The sequence below is a fragment of the Syngnathus leptorhynchus genome, chromosome 11 (assembly GCF_054491065.1).
Source record: "Syngnathus leptorhynchus isolate UIUO chromosome 11, UIUO_Slep, whole genome shotgun sequence".
Taxonomy (NCBI): domain Eukaryota; kingdom Metazoa; phylum Chordata; class Actinopteri; order Syngnathiformes; family Syngnathidae; genus Syngnathus; species Syngnathus leptorhynchus.
Genome location: NC_141205.1, coordinates 4,427,842 through 4,446,374, shown reverse-complemented (window position 1 = coordinate 4,446,374; position 18,533 = coordinate 4,427,842). Strand labels below are relative to the sequence as shown.

At 43.1% G+C, this 18,533-nt stretch overlaps 1 protein-coding gene and 1 non-coding gene across 2 annotated transcripts; one reads left to right on the top strand and one right to left on the bottom strand.

The window, feature by feature from the left end:
• Positions 1–41: 41 nt before the first annotated feature.
• On the top strand, positions 42–15,522 carry LOC147048941 (tensin-2-like). Its single transcript, XM_085923606.1, has 25 exons — positions 42–403; positions 7,448–7,480; positions 7,573–7,622; positions 7,700–7,883; positions 7,975–8,025; positions 8,113–8,235; positions 8,311–8,375; positions 8,449–8,532; positions 8,733–8,845; positions 8,921–8,981; positions 9,189–9,264; positions 9,438–9,567; positions 9,888–9,953; positions 10,058–10,168; positions 10,318–11,601; positions 11,689–11,830; positions 11,926–12,719; positions 12,789–12,920; positions 13,007–13,099; positions 13,191–13,268; positions 13,436–13,513; positions 13,733–13,901; positions 13,970–14,038; positions 14,282–14,311; positions 14,460–15,522. Exons 1-25 carry the CDS (start codon positions 296–298, stop codon positions 14,602–14,604), a joined length of 4,269 nt encoding a protein of 1,422 aa, XP_085779732.1. The 5' UTR covers positions 42–295; the 3' UTR covers positions 14,605–15,522.
• A 782-nt stretch (positions 15,523–16,304) lies between these two features.
• Positions 16,305–16,376, bottom strand: trnaq-uug (transfer RNA glutamine (anticodon UUG)). The gene has a single exon. It is a non-coding gene; the product is annotated as a tRNA-Gln (tRNA).
• Positions 16,377–18,533: the final 2,157 nt, after the last annotated feature.

Here is an 18,533-nt window from a genome sequence, read left to right as displayed (position 1 = left end):
CATGAGAGCGACGGGGAGGGTCGCCTTTGAGGGTCTTCAGACGTAGAGGAAGGTGTTGGCAAGTGGAATGGGAGATGGGAGGTGCTGAGTATGCACCCGCATGCTTTGAGAGTGAGGAAAGCCGGAGTGCGAGAGGACTGGGAAGAGTGAGAAAGAGTTGGAAAAGGAGCAGCGAGTCATCTGTCAGAGGAGCAGGACTTGGACATGGGCTGTGAAGCTTTGAGAAGTTCTCTTCTGGTGACTCAACTTCAGCGGTGAACGCAATTGATGACGAGAGCCACCAAAGACTGCAAACATGGGATGCATTCACAGCCTGGCCGGCAGAATTAAAGAAGCTGACCCCGAGGGTACCCCTCTAAAGACCGACCCCGAGGGGCTCCCCGAGATCCTGCAGCTCGTTGAGGTGAGTGGAGTGAAACAACTGTGCCGCTTGCCATGTTCGCTACTTGATTTATAACTTTAAAAGAACTTGCCTTGTCTCAGATTCAAAGACAGGTGTTGTTCTGCTATTTGGAGATGTAGCAGACCTTCTTACATTATTGTAGGGTTGGCCAAACATTGCAGACAAGTATCCAAAAGTTCTTTCCTAATATGCCTGATAAAATATCTTAGAAAATTCCATCTGAGCAAACCTGCTATTTGCAATCAAGCTTAAAAAATTACAATATGATTACAAGTAAAGCAATCAACCAACCTCGGGTGCATTTTTCAGTTTGGAAAAACTTGATGTGGACAAAAGTATTGAGACACGCTTCACACCTTGTACACTTTCAACATCTTCCCAATCCACTTGACTGCTTAGAGGCACGTTGGATGAGTTAAGCGTGGAAGTTGACAGATAAAATGGCATCGTGTTCAAAAACAATTGTCCGTATAGCCAACGTCACGAGTGATGAAACCGGCGGTCCAGTGATGGCTGTTAATCATGTCCCGTGGGGTCAAGGGTAAAAAGGAAGTAGTGGTGTCGGTTACTATCCACGGTTCGACCTGTCGTCTGTCTGTCTAGTGGCTTTACTTTGGAATGACACACACACTGGTGTGAATAGAAGCTTAGAACATCACAATTCTTTTTTTTTTTTTTTTTGGGGATAAATGTAAGTTGTAAATCGCCATTAAAGCTTCTTGCACGTGTGAGAGCGGATGTGCCTAATCTATGATGGCCGTCTGGATCTTAGCCTAAAAAAAAAAACATTACAGAGATCACATGAAGCGTCAAATTCCTTAAAGCCTGCGTTTACTTGTGTGTGTGCGTGAATTTCCATGCACGTGTGTAATGTTTGAGTCTGCCAAATTATGATAACATGGTCTCTCCAGAATGGGTGGACTCGGCAGTCTTTAATTCCATACAATTGTCCAGATTTCTTCCCTCTGTGTTTCGCTCGTTCTCACACGTGCACACACACAAACAAACAGCCCCGCACCTATTTTCAGAATTTTTGTGGCTCTTCCGAGGTGACTGCTTCTACCCGCGCTGTTATAAATACCCTGGCTGAACTGGAGCATACTCCTGGCTTGCCACCTGCTCCCGTCCCTTCTGGACTGTGTGTGTGAGTAAGTTTTTGTGTACGTGTGTTCATGTGTTTGTGTGTGTGTGTGTGTGTGTGTGTGTGTGTGTGTGTGTGTGTGTGTGTGTGTGTGTTTGGGTCCTGTATGTCATCGCTAGTAAGGTGTCACAAAAAGAAACCCTTCCATTTCGCAAGGAGTGATTATGTCAACGTAATCAAGTACAGTATTCATTTTCACTGTGTGTGTGTGTGTGCCTGTGTGTGTCTGTGTGTAGTACAGCAGTGTATTTTTAGGGCCCGAGCACTAGTGTGAATGCACTCCTGGAATAAAACGTTATTATTCTTCAATAAATTGACTTTTTGAGCATTTTCCACATGCACACTGTTTCTGCAGAAGTCTTAAAAGGTCGTACGTTTTCATTTCCAAACATTCATCGGCCATCCTAGAGAAGGGCACTTAATTCTTACATCCGACATCCATATCTCATATTTCATAAACTGCTATTTGAACAAGAATATATAACAGAATGCAAGGAGAAGTGGAGTGGAAGTGTCTGTGCAGAGGTCTCACATGCTTCGGGAATGACACTGACTTTGGCTGTAAAACTCCAAATGGGTGGGGTCTTTTAAAACTGCTGCTGCTGCTGCTGCTGCTGTGGCTGATAGTCATGAGATCCCCTGGAGACGCAAGTTCTCTTAAATGTCATAACCAAACAAGTATGTTTGAAAACAACTTTACCAAAGTGTGAAATCAATTGAAAATGTTACCCTTGACCTTATTAAGGCTTTAGACTTGAGCAACACATTAGTATTTACAGCATCCTTCTTCATGTTAATCTCCAAATGGAAAGTGGGCACTTTTAATTTATTTGGCACAGTGGTCAGCAAATTTGCCTCCCAGTTCAGAAATTCTGCGTTGAATGCTTAGACTGTGTGGAGTTTGCATGGTTCCTCCGTGCTCGTGTGGGTTTTTTCCCCCACTTTAGTAAAAGCATGACTTTTAGGAGCAGTGCCGGGTCCCTTCTTTTATTCAACTGTTGCTGGTTAAGGTGCAATGTGATATTTTCACCACAAGATAGCGCCATTGACTACTGCTCTAACTAACAGGAAGAGCAGAAATTCGCACTTTGCAATAAAAAAAAAAAAAAAAACAAGAACGGGTTTCATAAAATGTGGAGCTACAAAAATGGACCCGTGGACATGCAGATTGTTAAGAAAAAGAAAAAACAACATTCCACCTTGTGCAGTCCACATTATGTAACCTCCCCCCCCAAAAAAACTCATGGTAGAAGTTGGTATTTCATGCATCATGCATATCTATTCATAAATGATTTATAGTCCATTCACAACAGCACATTAGAAGAAAGTGCTCTTTTATAATGCATCGCAATGCGTGAGCTCAGAATTCAAGCGAGTGTGAGTCAAACTGCGAGTCGGTCGGGAATGGGATAATCAAAAGGTGCTTGTGTATTAGTTTGGACTGAAATACTCTTGTGAGGAAAACCCAGCCATTGGAAAAAGGCAAAAAAAAAGTATTTAAGCCATGCGGGAAATGTTATTTCAGGGGATTAGGAGATCCACTGAGTTGTACAGGAAAATAAACATTTGTGTACAGGTGGGGTGGGATGGGGGGGCGGACTCCCTCTGAAAGACTTACACCATTGATATGGTTCGTACTGGAAGGTGTTTTCTTGGAGGATGACATCATGTTGAGTGAAAAAATGAACCTCTGGGGAGAGTCGCAGAAATGCACGAGTACCATTAATGATTCTCTAAAATCTCCACTCTCATTTAAAGCCTTGCCTGTTTGCTTTCTTTGTATTATTATAGCCATAGCAGTCAAGAGCAAAGCTCTTCTCCCTTGACAATTTTACCACGTTTATGGCTCAATAGAAAAATCTAACACATCACAGTAAATGTGGCGCCTTTAAACACTGTTTACCGATAACAAGACCAGGAGGAACTTTTTTTCTTGCTAGCGACTTGGCGCAAGGGTCACTCGCCCGATGTGAGACAGGCAGTCGGTCGCCAACAGTAGATTTTGATGAACTCGCTTTGTCTTCGGTGGGGGCTTCGGTATCTCCTACGCAAGGTTACCAAAAAGTAGCACGGGAAGCTGAAGTGAGCCCTCTATAGTCTTGACCTCACGTTGGAGAGCAAAGATGTGGACGGCCGAGGCATGTTCACTGACCTAGATGTCAGCTTTGGAAAAGGCCAGCCCCTTTCTTGAACAGCAAGCAGCCCAGGTCGCTATGAGTAATTCATCGTGGTAACCTACAGCGGTTATGTCTACATCACTACACAGGGGGTTGTGTTGCCTGTTTTTTTTTTGTTTTTTTTTTACAGGAAGGGATGCCTCTGTATTAATTGCGCAATCATGCATTGAGCTGGAACGCCCTCTTGAATTAATCAAGACATTTTATATGACAAGGTACGATCGGATAAGTTGACTCAGAAGGAACGTGGAAAAACTTGAATCCTAAAAGTGTGGAGGTCCCAAACGGCCACAGAAGCGGCACAATTAAGCATATTATACTTGTGCTGAACCCCGTCACCTCAAATCCCTGCAGGATTCCCAATGGCACACAAAATGACCTAATAGCCACTGGACACTAGCAGCTGTTGTGCTTCAGCAGTCTACTCCTAAAAGAGGATTATTGTTTTTGTCATACTGTGTTACCACGGAGATGGACAGCGGAGTGGCTTGTTGGACGTTGATTCGGCCAGAGTGGTCATCATCAACATCACCATCGTGATCAATGTGGATGGAAGAAGAGGGTAAATATAGAAAATAACAAGAGTGCCGTAGATGCTTGTCACGGAGCGATTGGTGTTGGGGACACAAATAGGTGAGAGGCAGCTGGCAGGGTTGTGCGTGCGGACGTTGTTAGAACTTTCCGGGAAGGTGAATTTGGCACTTTAAGTGCATTGTGACAGTCAAAAGTATTTTATGTGTGCATGATTTAGAATTTGGAAGGTCATTGGAAATAATCATTGAAGAGCAGAGTAGGCATGTTTTACTGTGTGTGTGTGTGTGTGTGGGGGGGGGGGTGTTGGTGGTTGTGTGGCCTGAAGCACAGACAGGGCGGGAGGGGAAAAAGAAAGCTATGTGGCGACTGCTGCCGGCAGCGTGGTCGAGAGTGCATGTGTGTGTTGTCATACGAGACAGAGCGGGAGAGAGTGAGCAATGGCTTTATGTGTGTGACAGAGAGAGTCAGAGCCAGGCTGAGTACGTGTGCCAGTGTGCGGAGTGGACAACTCAGAGAGGGAGGCAAGGACTGAAGCTCCTTGTGAGAGGTAAAGAAAAAAAAACAAAAACTTACAGCACTTTGTGTAGCTTCTTTAGTTTTTGTGTCACGTTAAATCTACTATGCGGCAATGAACTTTCAATATGCTGTGTTAATGCAGGATGATTGCACGGTATTCCAACAGAAGATTTCTTTTGCTGCAAATATTTAAAAATAGACGTGCGATGTGACCTACAAAAAAAATATGCATCTTTGAATTTTTAATATTAATGGGTTGCGTGGAAGCTCTTCTGTTCCCACTTTGTGCCAGTGTGAATGTGACTAGGAAGGGTTATTTATCCATATGTGCTTTGCATTTGCAAGGTGTTGTTTTGCTTTTTACCAGACTCCTGGGATGAACTCCAGAGAAATAGATGAGGATTGAAGATGGTTGAATAGGATTTGAATCATTCAATCCATTGGCGCAAACCCCGCCCCCTTTTATCAATAACAACAATGTGATGGATGCTGATGTTGCATATTGATGCTTTTGCAATTGTATGAAAGAATATAGCGGTAGTGATGAAAATGAAGATATCCAGATTTGTAAACAACACTGGAATTATTGTCTTCATGTTTTGCAGGTAATAGTTTGGACTTTGCTGTTATAGTTAAAGTGCATGGCTCCGCAGGTAACAAAGCCGATCATTGAGAAGCGTGCAGAGAGGAGGTCCTCACTAGGTCGGCGATGGATTTTGCTGATGAACATCTGTGTTACCAGATTAACATGTTGACATATCGCCTCCCACGGCAACTATTTATAGTTACGGCCGGGCAAACTATTAGCATGTAATGCTTAGCTTAGTTGAATTCAACACGCTTTCTTCGCCTTATCTAAAGTGACACATCTCTTTAATTTCCTCATATCCATCATCAAGCAATAAACACGTTGTTTGGTTTGTTGAATTCAATTTTGTCACCATTCTGGCAGGATTAATAATTCCAGATGGACTTCCCGTTTTTTTTTTAAATTATTATTATTATATATGGGGCTACAGACAACCGCATGTACGATATGATAGCCAGTAAAAGAGCAGCCAGAAGGACTTGTGATCTATATTCAGGAGCCTGATCAAAATAGCTGTCTGACATCTTTCTGATCTCCTCAGAAGGAATTTTCAGCTGTTGACATGTCTGTCTAATCATTCGCTCGCTCGATTACCGCTCAGTGGCGATGGTTGTTGGTCTCTAAAGGCATTCTTCTTTTTCTTCATCCTTTCCTGAGGTCTTCAGATGGAGGTAGAGGGGAAGCCAGAGCTGCTTCATTCTTTCAGCCTCTCCTCAATAAATGATGACAGCAGCTTCATTATTGTTTACCTTCAGCCGACATATTGACAGATGGTGTAATATGGAATAAGCTCTGGTTCTTTTTGCCATTCCACTTCCAAATGAGAAGGCTTAGTCACTTCTCCCTTCGTCTGATGTCAGCTTTCGCCCGTCCTGGATGGCACGTCTGTGTCTCCCATACACTTTTCCATCAGCAGCTCAAGGGGGTGGGGGGGATGACCTTTTCCCTGGAATTACTTTGGTCATTCATATCTAGGGCATATGAATGAATTACCATTTTTTTTCTCATGGTTGTCATGACGGTGACCTTAGAAGAAAACTTATGTATGGTAACAAACGTTAGCATGTTGACAAATGAAAGCCGATGGGCACAGAGTCAGTCCCCGGGGGCTGTGATGGCGCGCTGTCATTGGCGCCACCGTAAAGCACACTGATGAACAAGACAAGCTGAACCAGATGGCTCAGCCAACCCCCCCTACACACACACACACACACACACACACACACACACACAGACACACAGACACACAGACACACACACATTCACCAAAGCCCGCGGCCGGCAGCGCCACCAACCACGTGCAGGACTCAACCACTGTTGACCAACGCTGACATCCTGTTCCAAATTATTTCCTGTTGACTCTCGCGTCTCTTTCTGTTGTTTTTATATGTCAAGCGTTTCTGCATACATGTGTTTTTGATGCACGGTCGCTCATACATGTGGAGGTTGCGTCCGTCTCCTACTGTTCCTTCCTGAAGCCGAGCACCCTTCAGCTTCTTAACGACCCTGATTAAAAACATAAGTTCTTGCCCCGACGGCAATGTTTACATGTCCTCCCGTTTTCCCGCTGTGGCTTTTATGCTAGTTTTGTTATCTTTGTGTGCTTGAAAGAAAGACTTCATCAGGAGCACCAGTCTGTTCGATACATTTATATTTTAACAATTTCGACCTAACTATGTTATTGCTATATGTTTTTAGAAAGTACACTCAAATCCTAAAATGCTCCAAAACTGTTTTGTATTGAGGAAGCATTCAATTGGATAGGCATGCAACTTGTTAACTTGTTGCCGACACCTGTCATCGACTGGCTGGACCTTCCATCCGAGAAGGCCGCTTGGATGCCAATCATTCCCTTTCAAGGGTTCAAAGGTGAAAAGTTGACAAGGTGTTGCCTGTCAAGGTTTACAGTGGAAGTCTTGAATCTTTTTTATTTTTTTTTATTTTTAGCCTGTGACTCATTGCTGAGGGGGGGGGGGGGGGGGATATGAGACAGTCTGGAGAATGGTAGATGCGTTGCAAAATGTTTTTTATTTGTGGATCTTCACATATTCTCACCATTGGTAACTTTGTGTTGCTTCTTCTTCTAGGTGTCCACCACCTGTGCCTCAACACCAGACCAGGTATGTTATGGACATGTGTTTGGCTTAAAAATTCACAGTGCACTCACCGAGCTGCATTCCCGTCCGTGTGTGGTTTTTTTTTTTTTTTTTAGCTCAATTCCATGAAATCTGCATCACTGAAGAAAAGAAGCTCCATGCCGAGGTAGCGTAGGAAAGCTTCCTCCTCCGAAGTCAAAATAAAGACCCAATATTTGAATTTGAAATGATTTCAATGTTCAGAAGTAAAAGTGAAGAGCAAGTCATGGAGCAGGTGATGGAGCGCCACTACGACATCGACCTCACCTATATCACGGAGAGGATCATCTCGGTCTTCTTCATGCCAGAGCTTGAAGAACAGCGGTACCATGGGGAGCTACAGGAAATGGCGACCATGCTTAAATCCAAGCACCAAGACAAGTTTTTGGTCAGTCACAATTTTTTTTAGATCATTACAGTGAAGATCATTTGGCTATGTAAAAAAAAGAATTCACTCGTGATTTCTTCACCCCCCCCAGCTTTTGAATTTATCAGAGAAGAGACACGACATGACAAAACTCATCCCAAAGGTACGATTTGAAAATATATATTCAAAAGCAGCATAACATCAAATGCCCAGCTCCTTTTTTTTTTTTTTTTTTTTTTTATGGCTGCAGGTGCAGGACTTTGGCTGGCCCGATCTCCACGCTCCACCTTTGGACAGGATCTGTACCGTATGTAAGGCTATGGAGACGTGGCTTAGCGCCGATCCGAATAATGTCGCGGTTCTCCACTGTAAGGTCAGTGCAACACAAACACGGCGCAAAAATGAAGACATTCTGATCGTGACAGGATATTGTTGTTTGTTCCGACAGGGAAACAAAGGGAAGACGGGGGTCATTGTGTCGGCCTACATGCACTACAGCAAGATCTCAGCAGGGTAATTAATTTTTTTCTAATTTTAATAAATGAAGCTGTCATACACATTTGTAAAAAGAATTGGGTGTTCACAGAGCGGACCAGGCGCTCACCACGCTGGCCATGAGGAAGTTCTGCGAGGACAAAGTTTCTTCTTCCCTTCAGCCCTCTCAGAACAGGTCTCACTCATTTCAGGTCGCAAAAAAGGTGTATGGAAGAACAATTGGGTCAAGTTGCGCCTCACTGTGGTGGACTTGGCCAATTGCAGTTTAAAACAAGACGCTTCTTGTGTTGAACCAGCCAGAAAATAGAACAAAAAAATATGTCTTCATTTCTCTTCTTTTTCTTTCATCAATTTATCCTCACCTGCCTTCTTCAGGTACATCTACTACTTTGGTGGTCTGCTCTCCGGTGCCATTAAAATGAACAGCAGTCCTTTGTTCCTTCATCAGATTCTTATTCCATCACTGCCAAATTTTCAGACGGGAGGAGGTACGTTTTATGGACACAAAGGTCGTTCAAAAATAAAAAGCAACTGTCTGTAAATGTTCTTTTTTTTCTCTGCAGGTTACTTTCCATTTCTGAAGATCTACCAGTCACTACAGCTGATCTACACCTCATGCGTCTAGTGAGTGGTCACTAATCTTCCGCCATGTTCCTCATTCATCTCAAACAGACAGACGTTCCTTTTACTGGCCCACTGTCTATGTTTAGATGATGGCTGCCCGACTGCTTACGTTTAAGTCCAAGTTGTTTACGTTTGATTTACTCGACAAAGACATGTTTTGACTGCTCTTATATTTGTTTGTAATCGAGCTCTCGCGTGTTTTTCCAGCAACCCTCAGACCTCGAGGTCCAGGAAACTGTGTGTGATGATGGAACCGGCGTTATTGTTAAAGGGGGACATTCTGGTGAGAAACTGCACAATGTCACAAAAGACTACTTGTAATTTGTATTTTCTTTTCCATAAGTCATTTACTTTCCGTGTAACGGTCTGGTGGTCCAATATATTTGCCTACGGTTCAAATATCTTTGAAGCACTTTCTGTATGAACCTTTTCATCAAGTTCTTTTCTTCTTCTCAGGTCAAGTGCTATCATCGACGGAGCCAGGCAGCAGAGAGAGAAGTGGTGTTCAGGATCCAGTTCCACACGTGCACCATTCATGGTGCCCAGCTGTGGTTTGGCAAGAAGGACCTTGACGTAGCTTGCGCAGGTAAAAAAAAAAAAAAGGGAAGCCCCAGATTTTACTAAATTGAATCAAAGGCCACGTTTTGGAAAATCGATATAAGTGTGAGAACTATTTCAAAGTCACGCTAATGTGGCGCTTGTTTGGATATGTTTTAGTCAGCGGTGGTCTTGGTACATGCTTAAGTGCCTTTTTACAAGGTATAAATTGACCAACTTTTCAATTAAAGTGACACTGTTAAGAGATTTTTAGTAATTTCACATCATCATCATCATAATAATAATAAGAGTGCTTTTATAATTTCTGCAGTCAAGGTGATATTTTGGACATTGTGTATCTTTTTATAGATGACCGGTTCCCTCGTGATGCTGCAGTGGAATTTATCTTTTCTAGCAGCCCAGAAAAAATAAACGGTGAATATATCCAAGTTCTGAAGTCTTGAGTATCTTTAATGTGATTTTTTTTTTTTTTTTTTTTTTTTTTTTTTACTTAGTCCAATTTTGTGTGTGCTTTCAAGAAAACCAAAAGACAGATGCCTCCATCAAAATGAACTACAACACATCAGATCCGGTAGTCAGATGGGATTCTTATGAGAACTTGAACCTGCACCATCAAGACAGCCCAGGGAGTAAGAAAATTCTTCATTGGATTCATTTGCATTTGATTGGGAAACATATCTTCTTCTTCCACATCATCATTAAGCTTTTGAACGAGTACTATTCACCACTGCCGGCGCATAACTGGAGTTGTCTCAGGCTAACTTCCTGTTTCCACCAGATATTTCTCATACCCGGGGTCCTCTGGACGGTAGTCTGTACGCACAGGTGAGAAAACGCCGAGGACCGGTCCCGACTTCCTCACCCAACGGATGCCTCAGCAGCAGCCCAACGGTGAAGACACAGATCTCTAGCCAGCCGCAAACTCTCACCAGCACTTCCAGCTGCGTCCCCTTGACTTCCCATCCCGAAAGCCAGACCACTGAAAATCTGACGGAAAAAGGAGAAAGGGGAACGAGAGAGCGTGTACGAGACAAAGACAGAGAGACGGAGATTTTAGATGAAGCAAATCTGTTAAATACGGGTGGATTGAGGCAAGAACACTCATGTTGCGGTCGAGCAGCTCTCAAGTGTGGAGGGGCGGGGCGGCAATGGGAACAAGAGGCGTGCCCATCCAACGGCCACTGTGCTGGATGCCGCAACAGTATTAAAAAACATCCCAAAAGCCAAACCCTGCCGACCTTAGCGACCAAATCCGTGTCACCTCCACCTCATTTGACTCATATGGAACTCTGTCATCGCCATAGTGTCCATCCTCTGCCCGAGTTAGCGTGGGAACACCCGGCTCCATCTGTACCTTGTCTCCACAGACCGTGCTTCCCTTATTCCGCTTCCGAGCATTCGCACAGTCACACCCTTCCGGCTTCGAACAGACACTACAATGATGAATGCCAAGGCTTCCATTATGCCAGCCAAAACCCCAGCGCTCACCTTTCCCACCAGTCACTCCATTCAAGCCCATACCGAGAGATGTTCTTCAATCCTCCAAATCAATGTCCTTGCCGAGATTGCTCCAGCAGGCGGGAGCACCAAGCGGCCTCGGTCAGACTGCTCCATTCGATGCATCCGGACCAGGCGGTGGGATTACAACGAACTAGAGAGGCATTGTGGGAAAGTAAAAACCCGTGGGAAGTGCCAGGAGAGGCTGACTTCTGGCATTGTCAATCAGCCGTGCCGCCGTATCACGTCTGTCACTCTGTTGCTGCTTTAAAACAGGGAGCGGAACAGCAAAGGTTTGTCCTTGGACCTCACCAGAGTTATCACAGCCCCCAACCTGTGATGGACACACGGGACGGAGTCAGCAGTGGATACCACAGCCCTCCGCCCCCACGACAATCTTGCCCCTGCTCTCCTTACCAATCATCTCCCGTCGAGAGCCACGAGAGTCGAGGTTATGCTTCGGGTTACCTCTCTGGGTCAGCCTCTCCTCTGCCTGCCAATAGCAGAGAAATACTTTCAGGGACCCCTCCAGAAGCCAAAGATCATCAGAATGAGCATCTCAAAGGTAAAAAAAAAAATGGATGGGACTTTCTTAGAATAATATATAATTCTGCAATCTACATTCATCTGATTTTTTTTTTTCTTCTTTAAGTGGAAAAGGCCACAGCTAGCGCAGAGGTTGACGTATCGCAGAGTTCAAAGGGTAAAGGCGACAGATCAAGCACCCAGACTCTGGATTCCGATCATGACTATACAGTCATTGGCGGCAACAGCCCCACACACACAGATGACAGGTAGGTAACCCCTCACCTTTGTCGAGTTGATGCAGAGAAGACATTTCAGATATTTATCATTGATACAACAGTTGAATTTTCTCTCATACTTGCAGTTTAAGTCAAGACGCCTCACTAGCACTGGAGTTCAACATAAATGGAAGCAAAACACTTTTAATAGCAGAGGCAGAAGAACAATCCGAAAGTCCCGAAGTAACACCGCCGTCAAGCGAACCTCCTCACACTCGTACATCTGGTGGAAAGAAACTCGAGGAACTAAAAGTCAAAGAAAATAACGAAGATACAGATCAGTCTCAAAGTACCACTATTATCATCACCCCGGTGGAAGACCACGTCAACGGCTCAAATGCACCGAGTGACGGCCCATCCTCCTGCAGCGCGACACACGTTGCCGGTCCGAGGTCTTCCATCAACTCCTCACAAATTTCTCCAAGTGAGTCCCCTTGTCGCAGCTCCCCATCGGCGTCAGAGTTTCGCCAAACGCCCGAGAGAGACAGCTCCACTGACCCCGCCAAACCACCGTCGCCTGTGCCTGATGGTTACCATACGCCAACTTTCCCCCTCGCACCTTATTACTACCCGTTACTGAGCGTCCCACATGTCCCTTACACCGGCTACACCGCAATCACAATCCCAGCCGCTCAGCCGCCACTCCCGGAGAAGAAACGACTTTCAGGGACACCTGGATCGCTTAACGGGCACACTTCTCATCTACGAGGCTCTCCGGCGCCTTCCCCCACGCACAATATGGCTTTGTCCCCAATTACGGCAGAGCAGAAACAGAGTTACGCGCAGTATAGCAGCAGCAGGGAGGACATCAGGGTCAACGCTAAGTTTGTCCAAGATAGTTCCAAGTATTGGTACAAACCAAGCATCTCCAGAGACCAAGGTGAGTTGGAACCAAACTACTGGTGTATGTTTCAGTGTTTACAACACCTCACTCTTGTTCTCTCCGCAGCCATCGCAGTGTTGAAGGACAAGGAACCGGGAACTTTCCTTATCAGAGACAGTAATTCCTTCCAAGGTGCCTACGGTCTGGCCCTCAAAGTAGCCACACCTCCTCCTAATGCCAACATCGCTGGAAGCAAAGGTGACAGTTTTAAGACATGAGCTAGTCTGTTGTTAGAAAAAAAAAGTTTCATACTCACCCCCTCCATACAATTCATCATCTCACAGCAGATGTCCTGGAACAGCTCGTGAGACATTTCCTCATTGAGACAGGACCGCGAGGTGTCAAAATCAAGGGCTGTCAGAATGAAGCATATTTTGGTAAGTTGATGTTCTCTGCTATCTCCATCAGGTGTGGTTTTCCATGGTTACTTTCATTTATTAATTTTTTTTGTACTTATTCTTGCTTTAGGGAGTTTGTCTGCCCTGGTGTATCAACATTCAATCACACCCATCTCTTTGCCATGTGCTCTTCGTGTCCCGGAAAGAGGTCAAATTGGTTCTAGTAGTCTGGTTCTATTCTCCTCTGAATGTCTACCAACTCATATTAATTTCCTTTTTTTAATTGGTTAAACAACTTGTATCACTTTTGGGTTGGACATTGGAGTGTTTCCCAAGTCAAGTAAAAATGCATTTATGAGGTGTGCAATGTTTTAGATCTCATCGGTGATCTTCAGGAGCTACGGACTGTAACAAACACAAGCACGGCGGCCGACCTCCTTAAACAGGGAGCAGGTAAGATTTGGATTCAATTATTCTGCTGACCCACAACTTGATTTCTATCAACAGTTTTGTTCAGTGTGCCGTAAATGTGTCAAAGAACAATCAACAAAACTGCTCATAGAAAGTTGTGCAACGGGTTTTTGCAGTTCTTACCTTTGACCAGTAGAGGTCAGTAAAGCCTCACAATGCTGTTCACCATGTTTAAAACCCATTCTTGTGATTTATCTGAAGCTTGCAACGTTCTCTATCTGAACTCCGTGGAAACGGAATCATTAACGGGACCGGAAGCCGTTTCCAAAGCAACTAAAAGTACTTTGGCTCTGAGTCCACGTCCTGCTGCAACAATGGTCCATTTTAAAGTTTCCTCTCAGGGCATCACTCTGACTGACAGCAAAAGAAGGTATAGCTCAGTGACATGATATTTTCTTGATGATGCACTTCAAACCGATCCTGGTTGTGTTTGCACAGGTTATTTTTCCGGAGGCACTACCCCATCAGCAGTGTGACTTTCAGCAGTCTCGACCCACAAGACCAGAGGTGAGACCTCTTGAAACAGTTATTAAAAAAAATAAAATAGTGTGTATGCGTGTGAGCTTAAATAATTTTCCAGGCGACTAATAAAAGCAGAATTATCAGTGCTTGGCACCCCCACCCCCTTTTTTTTATTTTTTTGAAGTAATGTTTTAGTAAGTCTCTATTTAGTCTGGATCATCAGTTTGAGCTCCTGATTTATGTATTCCTGCAATTGTCTTCTGTTTCTATTTGTGTGCCGTGCTTCAGATGGACTAACAGTGATAGCACGTCCAGCAAGTAAGTGCTTGACTTCCTGTTTTAGCAAGTCATACGACCAACATCGCACGGCAATTAACACATTGTACATGGTGGTGGTGCTCAGACTGTAAAAACGGAGATGTAAAGGCTCTCTCTCTTTTTTTTTTTCTTTTTTTTTTGGCGCCAGGATGTTTGGTTTTGTCGCCAGGCGGACGGGCAGCGCCACAGAGAATGTGTGTCACCTTTTTGCAGAGCTGGATCCAGAGCAACCTGCAGTGGCCATTGTCAACTTCATCAATAAAGTTATGCTTGGACCACAGCTACGACGATGAAACATCTGTAGACATTTTGGAGGTCTACACACGTTTCTGACATTACAGCACAAAAAAACACACAATCATTGACTTTGTTTTGATTTGGGTTTTTATAAGCAGTCATGTTGACAATGGAGGTTTTACCAAAGAGGATCTGTCATTCTGATTGTGTGGAATTGATTGTTGAATAGTGGATTTATGTTCTCAGTTAGATTGCGGTCTAGAGAAGAGAGGTTACGAATTATTGGATTTTTACATGTGAGCAGGATTACACACACAAAAAAACTCATGAACTTTACATATTTTCATCAATCTTCATGAACCAAAAGACAAAGTCAGTCATACACAGCCATAAACGTGTCAACCAATTCAAAGAGAGAATATATGAATATTTTTGTGACTTGAAATCACAAGTTCATGCCTTAAAGCTGAAACGTTTCTCAATCTGGGAAACATGTCACGCTGCTAAGGTCATTTTCAACAGAGACATTACCTCACTTTCTCCATGCCTCAGAAGGACCTCACATTGGTCCTGACCTGGTTGGTTGGTTTTTATTTTCACAAGACAACCAAGATTCTTGGAAAAATACCCCAAAATTTAAAAAAACAACAACAACCAAAGACAAAGTGTAAAAATATATTTCAAGTTTGTTTTTTTATTATTTTTTTCACTCGTGTGTCTGTGTGTGGGATTTTTTGTTTGTTTTGTTTTTTACAAACAGTGTAACTTCAGTGAGCACAAATGCAATTTTCATAATGTTTGTCTGTAAAAGAAGTAATATATTTTATGCCTCTGAAGAAGAACTGTGTGAAATAAAATTCTACAAAAATACACACAACGCTTTGTTCTGAAATGAAAATGTTTAAATGTGATATTTGAGATATGCAAACAGGTGGAGCCCGCCTATTACCAGATAGGACAGGCACCAGCTCACCATTGACCCCAATAAAGACAAATACGATATTTAAATAAAAAATTTAAAAAAAGACGCATATGCATAAAACATTAAATACAACTATTAGTGTTATGTTTGTAGTGTGACCTTGGAAACGGTAGAGAAAATGGATGAATCTACAGTATATATTTTATTTATGTGTGTGATATTTGTTCGCTGTGTATCATTACGCATACATTCACAGTATCCATATATAAACTCTATTTAAATCCTGAAATATATTTTATGCACGACGACAGTGGAGCAGGATCTCCAGTATGTACTGTATGCGTGTATTATTTTAGCACTGTAGGAATGTGAGCGTGTATACACGACATGTATATATGTATCATCACGCATACATTCACAGTATCCAAATATAAATCTATTTGAATTTGAAACTTTATTTCATGCATGACAACAGTGATTTCCAAACCAGGGGTGCCCCAATGATCTATGGGCATATTGTAGGAGGGTATGAGAAGAGAATTAAATGTTCAAATTAGGGAAACTAAAAGAAAAAATTGAATTTTTATTTATTATTATTTTATTATTATTTGTATTTTTTTTATGAGTGAGACGGTTCTCGTGGTCTAATAAAAAGGTTCGAAGAGACAGACCCAAGTTATAACTGGGAGTGAGTAGAGCTTATGAGTGAGCCGGTTCGCATGGTTTAATAAATAGGTTCGAAGATACAAAAGTTAGAACAGAATCACTGTATTGTACTATTACATCAGAGCGCAAATTATTCACCCACATTGAAAAATACGAAATAAAAGGACGAGGTCCCGCCGAGATTTGAACTCGGATCGCTGGATTCAAAGTCCAGAGTGCTAACCATTACACCACGGGACCGGCGCTGTCACACCGCCATGTTTTACTCTATTTCAACATAATAAAAAGTTTTAGACGCTAGTAACTGTCCGTATTTCCACTGAACTAGTGACGATTTATGCAACTTCAACTAACCACATGAGGCGAAGGTGACACGCTACCATGCAAGTTAGCTGGTAGGGAAGATGGCGTCGTGACGCAGAGTTCGAAATGAACCAAGACTGAAACGATGGTGGTAATAAATTCGCACATCATTTCTTGTCGCATTGCCTTGTTTGTCCAGATATCCAAGCGTGTGGATTCTTCGATTCAGCCTGTTCGAAATGAAAGCATAGACAGGTTGATCGATAGCATTTGCACGTTATGTTCAACGTGGTCATTCATTCACGTACGTCTTTCATCTGCTGTCTGTGCGATTAATTTTGGTGTGCAAGATTCAACAGTTCATGCATGACGCGTTCGAGAGCATCTTTGCTTGTTTCATCTGACGTCACAATGGACAGTACATACAGTACAGCAGGCCAGGGGCGCGCAGAGGTGCCGCACGCAGGGAGGGAGGGAGGGGGGGGGGGGGTCGCCAATGGGAGAAGAAGGGCTGCATTTACTAGGCATTTAGTTAAGAAAAGTTCTGTAAGAATTACGATTTCAAAGGAGGCTTACTATTAGGCTTAGAGATTCAAAATAGGATATGAACTGGCGTGAGGGTTATAAATGACGGTTTGAATCCACGTCTGATTCTACGTTTGATCATCTTGTCCAGAACAAAAGTGATTAATGCTGTCCTTCTTTCTTCCACAGGAGGGAACCAGAGCGGCTGACACAAAGGGCTGGCTGCTCAGCCCACTTCTCCAAAGTCCATCTTGCAGCTGTGCTTGGGCCTCCGGAGGTAAACATTTGAACTCCAGTGTGAAGTATAGACTTTCTTCGCCTGTGTATATCCCAGTCAGCATCAGATGATTGTGTAACAACTACTGTACAATTTCTTATTTCAATCAGTCCAATTGTATACATCCATTTTAAGTTTAGAACTGCAGAAACAGTCCTTAACCTAATCTAAATAATATAATATAAGGGGGGAATCAAAATGTTTCTCATTTTGACAAGTTTACAAATTGCAACGGAGAACGTAAATTCTCAATTGTATAAATACAGTAAACCTTCAATAAATTTGGCTCTGTCTATTTCATCCTTTTTTTTATGTTGTAAAATGTCACAGAACCGTTGATCTTTTTGAATCAACAAGGCCATGCTTACAAATACAGCATGCAAACCTCAGTATTTACTGTCTCTGTTCTGTGTAGTCTGCCTGAACTTCTGAAGAGCGCACTGTCAACTCTGGCTGACCAAAAGCGTATGCTCTACTGTGCAGGCTATTCATGTCACCCCACAAATGCCACGAAAACAAATTCCCCACTTTAAGTGGGTCAAGTGTTTCTGATTTATGATTTCCACCCTCATGCTTTCCAAACATCACACTGGCAGAGTGTGAGAATCGGAGCATCTGAGGACACAAATTGGCCCAGCCAAAATACAAGTCCGACATGGATGTAATACAGTCAAATAAATCCCTGCTACCGGAGCTGCTCGAATCTGGCACCGGTGCCAGACTTGGACAGGGCCCAAGCCACAGGACAAATGACGAGCATGAACCTAACACCCACACACTTTACTACCAGCCACTGTGTGAATCGGCAGCTCACCACATTTCTTAAGTGGCTCCGCAATAGGTTTATGCGCTTGAGACGGTGTACAAACACGGATCGAAACAAGTACAGTGGTGAAATTGCAGTTCAAAATGAATTTGTGGTGCCTCAAAATTCAAAAAGCATCCTTCTTCATCGTTGGCTATCTTTTGTGATCCCATTACAGATGTGTATTATTGATGATGAAGTGGAAAACTGGGAGGATAACCATAACATTGAATGCAATTTTCCCTCTCTGTTTCATTTTATTGTGTATTTATGTGTTTAATAATTCCTAAACATATGGAATGTTTGTCAGCCTTTGAAGAATGTTGGATCTGTAAAAAAAAACATCCAACTTTGAACAATAAATAAATAAACAATCCATGGGCCATTCAGTGAGGTCACTGGCCGCCGTTTTCCTATTCCTTGTTATAATCAGTTTTAAGTACGATATTGGACACATGTATGTAAAACAGATTGAAGGGAAGTGTGT